The sequence below is a fragment of the Hipposideros armiger genome, unplaced genomic scaffold, assembly GCF_001890085.2.
Source record: "Hipposideros armiger isolate ML-2016 unplaced genomic scaffold, ASM189008v1 scaffold_652, whole genome shotgun sequence".
In the NCBI taxonomy this organism is placed as follows: domain Eukaryota; kingdom Metazoa; phylum Chordata; class Mammalia; order Chiroptera; family Hipposideridae; genus Hipposideros; species Hipposideros armiger.
This window is the reverse complement of record NW_017732002.1, coordinates 916953-926001: the sequence shown is the minus strand read 5'-3', so window position 1 is coordinate 926001 and position 9049 is coordinate 916953. Positions and strand designations below refer to the sequence as shown.

The 9049-nt window shown below is 49.9% G+C and overlaps 1 protein-coding gene across 1 annotated transcript; it reads right to left on the bottom strand.

Moving 5' to 3' along the window:
- Positions 1–2813: 2813 nt before the first annotated feature.
- LOC109372646 (pulmonary surfactant-associated protein D-like) lies at positions 2814–7894 on the bottom strand. The gene is given in 7 exon segments (XM_019626020.1): positions 2814–3118; positions 3120–3291; positions 5706–5789; positions 6407–6523; positions 6920–7036; positions 7368–7484; positions 7753–7894. Coding segments are annotated over 7 exon segments (951 nt in total). The 3' UTR covers positions 2814–2916.
- Between the last annotated feature and the right edge of the window lie 1155 nt (positions 7895–9049).

The window sequence follows — 9049 nt, the reverse complement described above, 5'->3', positions numbered from 1 at the left end:
TAATGAATTTTGTTCCCTCTAATAGATACCTGGTTTCTTGGCTCTAGCATATAAAACAAAGCTAACTTGAAAAGGTCAAGCACACCGTTAAACTTGAAATAAGCACATCCAAAGGTAAGAGTAATTGAGAAGGCCCTAAACTTAAGCAACTTAGTTGCAGAGTTTTACATCAAGGAAATTCAGAACAAAGGTAGAATCCTAAAAGAGCAAACATCAGAGGTCTCCCCGCTGTCTGTTCATTTTGGGATGTGGGCTGGTTTAGTGGTAGGAGGGTTGAGAACCAGGAGGTGATTTAAGAATATACTACATAAATGACCAGGGGCTTCCCAATAAAATTGCTATGGTTCTCATTTTCCAAACAGGGAATGGTCCCAATGTGCTCCCTTGATGTCACCTGGCATTGTGAGATTCATGACATCTAAGAATGTAGGAGTCACACAACCCTGGGTTCACTTGGCAAAAAGGCTACCAAACTAGAGGCCACAGCTACTACAATTAGGGTGGGGCTGATACTGTTTAAGATCTGTGTTGAGCTGAGCCCATGAATGTTAGTGCAGGAGAGGACTCCGTGCTCAAGAATGTGTTGAGACCTGAATTTTCTGAACTACTTGCCTCAGTGCTCTGCTTTACTAGGGCTGTGTCTACAGAGGCCAAATGACCCTCCTTACTTGTTTCTGGGCTGGAGAGCAAACCAGATCCCATGATGCAGGTAGATCAGAAGCTCCTTGCTCGGGCGTGGGTTCTCAATAATATCCCAGGTCTTCAACACCACAGGAGATGTTTGTTCTTCCTGCTGAGTCACATGTTCTGCCACTCTTTCCTCCCGCTTGTCAAGAAACAGGCTGGACGCAAGTACTGGACTGGGTAGTGGTCACTTTTAGAGGGCCTGCCCAGACCACCATGATCTTGCATGGGTCCCAGTGGCCAGACTGTCCTGTGTGGTCAACCCCCCAGGTTTAGTTCACTGGACCAGAGGTGGGCGTCTGAGACAGGTAGATTCATTTCTACAGGAATTTTGAATTGATATCAAGCAAGAGTTTCTGAACTTTGTATGACACATGATTCCCTATACTCGGGTTCTCGAGAGACCAGAAGGCAAAGAAGGTGGTGTGTAGAGGAGGAAAAGAGGTGAGGATACACAGAGGCAGAAGCAGGGAGACAGCACAGTGTTGCCTGTGCAACCCATCTTTCTTGAGCCCATTCATAACTTTGTTCTTAGAAAAAATGCTTCTGTTTGGCTTAAGCTAGATCCCGTTAGTTTTTTGTTTTGGTTTGGTTTTTTCAATGAAAAAGTCCTTTCTAAGCTCCCTGGCTGAGTATGTTCACGTGTGGCCTCTGTACTGAAGACTGATTGTTCACTATTGCATAACAACCTTATATTTCAGAAGCTTTTGGAAATTGGGTATTTTTATTTTTAGTAATAAGAAAAAGATCTTAGCAGAGAGCTAGAGCTGTGTGCTGTTGGAAAGTGTGGCTTTTTGTTTTCAGATATGGTTTTCTGTATATGAGGTGTGGCTGCAGAGGTATTGGGAAGAGGGCTAGGCCTTGGGGGTCCCATTCAGCAGGGGCCACAAAGGGCAGTCCTCCTGGTCCCTGGGAACAAAGGAAAGAGTCTTGGTTTCTTGTCTGGGGGAGGCATATATGTTACCCGCTCCATAAGCCTGTAGATCATCCAGGTGTCTTTCCAATTTCTTAAGCATGGGTACCATTCAAATCATTTCTGCAGCAGTATTTCGGTACAACCAGCTCATATACAGAAGCTTTTAGCTTAAAATTTTACAGGCTAAAAGTACAAACTATGGCGTCCAACGACCATTTTCATGACAGAGCTGTACCACTGGTATCACCTATTGCCTTGTGCAAGTCCCCTACCCTCTCTGTGCCTTGGTTTCCATATCTGTAAAATGAGGAGGAGGATCCAATTCGATTATCGCTGAGGCAGAGTGGGGGGAAAACTCTCCTGGAAATGCCAGGAAAGAGAATGGTTGGAGAGGGATTTGAGCACAGCTGGACACACTCTGTGCCTGAGAGTTCAGATATAATTAGGATTGTGAAGATGGTACTCCCTCCCATGAACCAAGAGAAAGCCATATTGACATGGGTAGAAAGGGACCCTGAGTGTGTGAGGGTGAGGAGGAGTCTATTGGCTACAAGGCTACGCAGTATGCCTAGGGAGGCAGGTGACCTGCCAGATCATCCCACTCTGCTGTGCAGCTTTCAGAGCTCAGGCCTTGAAGCAAGAGGCAGCAACTGAGGCCTCCCAGCGCTGGAGCTCCAGCTTGCATTGCCTAGAAAAGTCTGAGGCTCAGGGAGAGGTCCTGAACAGGGATATTCATCTGGAGGCCATCAGTAGAAGGTATCTGAGCCATGTACAGAAAGAGGTCACCCCTGTAGTGAGGTAAGAAAAGAAGAGGATGGAGAGTGAAGGCTCGAGCTCATCGCCATTATGTGGTCAAGAAGAGAAGGAGGGACTAGCAAAACGGGCCGAGAAGGAGCAGCCACAAGGATAAAAGCCAACAAGGTTGTCCTGGAAGCCAAGAGGAGGAGTGACGGAAGAGGGAGCTACTAGCTGGGTCAAATGTGGCTGATAGTTCAAGGAGGGGAGGGCTGAGGGGGGGCCATTGGATTTTGCAATGGGGACGTGCTAGAGACCTAACTTGATTCTTTGCATCTGGGAAAGCAGGCTGGTTCTTCTTCATCTGACAGTTCTGCCAGTGTGTGGAGCTAGTTTTATAGTTCATTCTGAGAGAAGCATTCACAGGAGCCCTACCTCTAACCTCATCCTATGACTCTTTGGAGAAGCCTAGGGCAGCAGAGGTGTCAGCATTTTATTGGGATGTAAGCAGTGCACAGGTCTGGGCCCCGACTTGCTGGCCAGGCTCCTGGCTCCTGACTGCCCTGCTCACGCCAGGTGGCTCAGAACTCGCAGATCACAAGGCGCTTCTCTTTGCAGTCCATGTCATTCCACTTGCTATTGAGAAACATGCCTACACAGTCCTCTCCCTTATTTTTGTCATTGGTCTCCCCTGGGCCCCAGTTTGAGTAGACCAGGGGCTCCCCTGGGGGGTAGGTGAACTTACCCTTCGTCCTGGCATCAGTCATGCTGAGGAACGCAGTTGCTGTTAGTTGAGGCCAGCTGTCGCACGGCCTCATTCTCGGCTGCAGAGTGTGGAGAAGCCAGCTGTCCCCCAGCCTGTGTGCATATCTGCTGTGCATCCGCAAAAGGTTTTTCAAAGCCTCCTGTCTTGAAGATCTTCACCCCAACACTTTGGCCATCAGGGAACATCTCCACTAGGAGAAGAGGAGAGTCAGGTTGGGGTTTTGGCAGCACCTGCTCAGAGCTTAGGGTCTCTGAGACCCTGTGCTCCTACTGGAAACCCCAGGCCTCCTGTACCAGGTATCATGGCACCAGGTAGAACAATAGCGGGACACTTAGTTCCAGAGCAGCCCCAGCTCCACGATGCACCCTGTGAGGTGGTACTAGGGTCTCTAGTTACAGATGAGAACATGGGACTTGGAGAAATTAAGTGAGAGGCCTAACGTTGCATCATTATCAAATGTAGAATTAGGGACTGAACCTTGTTTGATCTGACCCTAAACTTAGAAACGCTCTTTCTAACACACCCCACGTTGTGTGACAGAATCTGTTTTCCAGTTACTAGAAGACTTGCACTGACTGTCCCAGGGAAAGGGCACCGTGCAGGCTGGAGAAGGCTCTGAGAGTAGGGACAACACAATGCAGGGCTCATTGGGATCTCACTCTGACCCGTTCATAACAAGGGAGTGTGGGGTTGTCAGAGAGGGTCTGTGCTGTGTGTGGGGTGAGGGAATGGAGAGGAGAGGGTGGGCCTTCTGAGAGCAAGATGTGCTGAGCTCTGCACTGGGTACAGCCGGATGCTGCCCTCTCGCTGTACACGTGGGTGGGGCCTCGCCAGTCATCCTCCCCTAGAGCACTGGGTGAGACAATGAAGGTGTGCTGGGGGAGTGGTGGCAGGGGCGGGAGCAGTGCTGGACAGAACTCTGTCTGTCAATCAAGCCAGCTGTTCAGCTCCATCCTAGCAATGGTGGTCTAGGTGAGACAAGGAATGTCACATCTCCTTTCAGGTTTTCCAATTCCTAATTTCTAAAGTGGGGATACACTTTACAAAAGCATCACCTGTGTGAAATGTCAACTATCTCTTTTATTCCATCTCATTCCCCCATCCTTTTGATTTCAGGGCTCATGCATGGAAATTTTGAGGGCTCCAGAGAGGGCTGTGCCCCAGCCTCAAAGGGCTGGTTAGGTGCCCAGGCTGCACCCTGACCCACTCCCTTCTCCTCTGAGTAGCTTCAACAAGGTTTCAGGGGGCAGATTCTCTACAGGCTCAGGATGGTACTCAGAGCAGACCTGGACAAGGTCAGTGCAAGAGTTCATGTGCCATTACTGGTCTTATGTCCATGCATCTGAATGGGTACACATGTGCATACATGCACATGTCCATGTGTCTATCTGAACTTTGGGAGTACTTAAGGTCCTACTGGATGTATGTGAATATTTTCTATGTGCCTGCATATGTGTGTGTGTGCTCATGTATGTAGATGGCATGAGTGAGTGATGATATGTAAGTACACACGTGTGGCAGGTGCATGTGCACAAGTTGTCCTGTGTGTGCATAAGTGTGTATATGAGTGACTGAATACATATGTAAATATATTTGTGGAGGGAGGAAGATAAACCAAGTGCTTGAAATTCCTCTCATCTTTGTACTTAGTTACTTCATTGGCTTAGGTACTTAGGAGCCTACCCCATGTCTCACCCAGTCAAGGCCCTTTATACTATCGTCCTTCAGAAAACTGTACTTTTTCTGGGTCAATGAGATCTGTTGAATGATGTGCCTCAAAGCTGACATCAGGGAGAGCAGAGGAGGAGGAAGGGCAATTAGGGACTGAGGTGGAGATTCCCAAAGGCACAGCGCACTTGGGCATGTGCCCCTGCAGGCTTGTGACTGCTCAGCATTCCAGTGTTAGGGAATGATGTCTACTTTGAACACCCAGGGAGGGGCAGGGATTGCCCAGCACTCATCAGAGCCTAGAGGTAGCCTGCCCCTGCCAGGCCCAGGGCATGTCTCAGGTGAGATTCTCGATGGCCACACACTGAAGTCAAGCTCCTATAAGCCTTGATACTCAAGGACAGCAGCCCAGCCCAGCACACACAGCAGTGTCTGGAGCCTTGCCTCCTGTGGGCTGGGCAGAAGCATCTCTGGGCATTTGTGCACCTGGCCCCACAGAGATCAGAAATGCATCCTAGGTGGCGGGTGTCCTTATGTCTGTCATGGGGACCCATACAGTGTTGGCAGGAGTGAAGGTGTGCTGAACTGCACTGGACTCAGGGCATTGATCTGACTCAGGTGACAGGTGGCTGTGATATTAGGGGTGTTCTGGAGACTGATAGCCTCAACCATGCTTCCTCTAGCGCACTAAACTGGTGATAGCGGCCATATCCTGATACTTGTCCCTTGCATCTACTTCCAGGTCCTGGGGCATGCGGCTGCAGTGCTCTGTCCCACCCCAATACTTAGCCCCACACCAGTCCCAAGTCTAGTGCTAAACATGGCTCCAACTCATTACAATCCTAGGCCTAGGCCCAGCCTACTGCAAGCCAAGGTGCAGGCCCAGTCTGGGGCTTGGCCTCAGGGCCTGGCTCAGGTTCAGCTCCAGGAACTCACCTTTCTTATATTGAGAGAAGTCATGCTGGAGGCGTTGTACCTGCATCTGTAAAGCCTCCACCTGCTGCCTCAGAGCAGTGATGTCTGCAGGAGAGAGAGACCGAGTGAAGGCACAGCTGGGGATAGGCTTAGAGCCTGGGCCTAAAGGGAAGGGCTGCAGGCACATTGGGAGTGGGGTAAAAGAGCTGGGACTGGCGCCCAGGAAGCCCACATCTGCTTAAACAACCGGCCCCTGCTGTCCATGGGATTTCCTGAGGTTCTGCTGTGAACAAACTGCCTCTTGAGCAGATCCTTGCACCCTACTGACACTGAACCAGATGATATTTTCACTTCCAATTCTGAGAATCTCCTGGCTCTTCCTGTGGAATAGAGGGACAGGAATACACATTCTTAAGTACTACCCATCCACTGGGCTATTTGATGCTCAAAGCTATCCGATGATTTGTGAAGGGAGATGGGCTTGTCCCTTTGATCAGATGGAAAAACTGCTCAGGGCTGCCCTCCACTGAGTAATAGAGTCTAAGACCAGAGCCTGATTGTCCTGCCTTCCAACCTGTTAGGTTCCCCTGCTTTCACACACTCCTGTAATTAATGAGGCTGGCAGCCGAGAGGAGGGCCTGCCTTGAGCTAAAGAGGGTCCTCCCTCCTCCTCTCCCTCCCCACCCTGGTGGGGGCTCCCAGAGCTGGGAAGTCTACCTCACCTGGAAGTCCACTCTCTCCCTTTGCTCCTTTGTCCCCAGTAGCACCTCTGTCCCCCTTGAGTCCTGAGGGGCCCCTGGCACCTGAAGGTCCCTGTGGACCCAGGGCTCCAGCAGGTCCTGAAATCAAAGAAGAGTTGGGTGAGCTCTGTATACATTTTCCAGCATTTTCACCTTCTCACCATATGGACTGAGCTATTGCCCAGCAATATACCCGCCCCATATACAGTCTGTTCCCAGAACCCAGCCACGCTCCCTCTCTGTGCACCCATCATCCCATCACCCAGCAACCAAACTTCCCTGTGTACACACTATCCCTGTTCATCACTTCGCCTTCTCCCTACATACAGTGCCCCCCGCAAGCCATTGATGTACCCTCCTTGCATATAGACTCACCCTACCACCCAAAAATGCCAGCTCTGACCTGATGCATGCGGTTGGTGGAGGGGCAGCATTAGCAGCTTTAGGTGGACACAGGAAAACTGAAGCCCCGCCCCAGCTTCTTCCATCACTCACCTGCTGGCCCCGGGATTCCAGGGACTCCACGCTAACCAGGGACACCATTGTCGCCCTTAAGACCTGTGGGGCCTCTTGCTCCTGGAGAGCCCTGCATGCCTGGGGCACCTACTTCTCCTGAGGAAGGAACAAATTGGGACAAATGCTGCTGAGAATGTGAACAGTGTGTATCATTCCCTCAGTAGTGGGGCTTTTCACCCACAGCTCCAGGCTGAGAGAGAGAACTGGGGAGACTGTGCTCCTTACTGCCTAGGGCTCCTCCATGGAGGCTAACAGAAAAGAACTGTCAATGTGGAGATGTGGGGGGGAAGGTGCCTTAGCTAGGTGTACCCAGTGCTAATGGTCTGGGCATTTCCTGGCATCCAGAAAATGCCTTCGGTCACATCATGGACTGCCACTGTCATTCTTCCCTTCTCCCTCGCAGACCAGCCACATACCAACCACCTACCTTTGGGTCCAGCCTCTCCTCTTGGGCCTGGTTTGCCTTGAGGTCCTACATCCCCCTGTATCCCTGAGGGACCCTCTCTTCCAGCTGGACCAGGCAAACCTGGAGATCCTGGAGGTCCTGGGGAAAAGGAACAGCCCAGTCAGTGACACTAACTCTTTTTGAAAGTGGGAGTGCATGAAAAGATGAGAGCAATAATAGAAGTCCGAGAGGCAGAAGGGTCCTAAAGATGAAGCCCCATCTTACAGCCTACCCCAAAGTAACCCAGTGCCACCTTCAGAACAACCTTCTTGCTTCTTCCTGGGAAGAGATATGTGCATGCCTACTAGTATATACTAGTGGCAGCAGTACCACTTGGAGACGTTACATTCCATGCCCAGCTGCTCACCACGTGGTCCAGTGTCTCCCTTTGGTCCAGGTTCTCCAGCAGAGCCATTGTCCCCTTGGGGCCCAGCTGGGTCAGGTGGTCCAGGCTTTCCCGTACACCCTGCAGGTCCTGGCAAATCTGTAACAGCGGAAGAAATGGTCATTGTCACGTCCTGCGTGGCAAGGGCAAATGGGACACGAGAGGGGCGATGCAGATTGAATAAAGAGACAGAGACAGAAGTAAGATTTAAGTGCGAGACCAAGGGACTCAGCCTTCAGAGAGTTAGACTGAGCCACCGAATTGGGTCTACGCATGGTTTTTATTGATAATTTTTAAGGAAGTAAACTGCTATGTTGTGAGTCATTAATGTGTAATCTTGTGTGCCTTAAGGCCTTTTGCATTGACCTTTTCCCCATTGTACTCCAGCAAATGCTATGCCTTCGTACTCCACCACATTGCCCCAAGACATAATTACATGTCCTCCCAGGGGACACAACTGATATAATTCCATCTGGCCTCAGTTTTCCGAGACACTCTCTCGACTAATGGGTCAGAGGCTAATGCAGAGGGGGTGGTCTAAGAATGGCTGTAAGGCGACAGGTCATAAACCAGGCCTTAGACCCAGGAGGAGCCAGCACCCTGACATTCCTTCAGGGTTCTACAGGGTGTAGACATTCCACCTCCACACTCCTCGGTCTGGGAGTGATGCAGGATATGGGTGTCCACATTTCCATTTTACAGGTGAGGAAACGGGTTTGCCAGAGTTAGTGGTGGATTCAAGCCAAGACCCATCTGACTTTCCATGCATTGCATCTTCCCCTGCCCCACGGCTGCAATATTATTTAGGGCAGGAAATCTGACAGCACTGACCTTGGATCATGAATTCCTTGCTCTCCCCTTCCCAGAACCAAAATTTATACCAGAAGTGACACCTGACACTAATCATCATGGAAATGCAAATCAAACTCATGAGATATCACCTCACACCTGTTAGAATGGCTGTCATCAAAAAGACAAGAGACAACAAGTGTTGGTGAGGATGTGGAGAAAGGAGAACACAGTATTCTATTGGTGGGAATGTAAATTGGTACAGCCACTATGGAAATGAGTATGGTTTCCTCAAAAAATTAAAAATAGAATTACCATACAATCCAGCAATTCCTCTTTGGAGTATTTATCCAAAGGAAATGAAAACACGAATTTGAAAAGGTATCTGCATGCTCATGTTCATTGCAACACTATTTATAGTAGCCAAGAGATGGACACAACCTAAGTGTCCATGATGGATGAATGGAAAAAGAATATATGAGAATATATA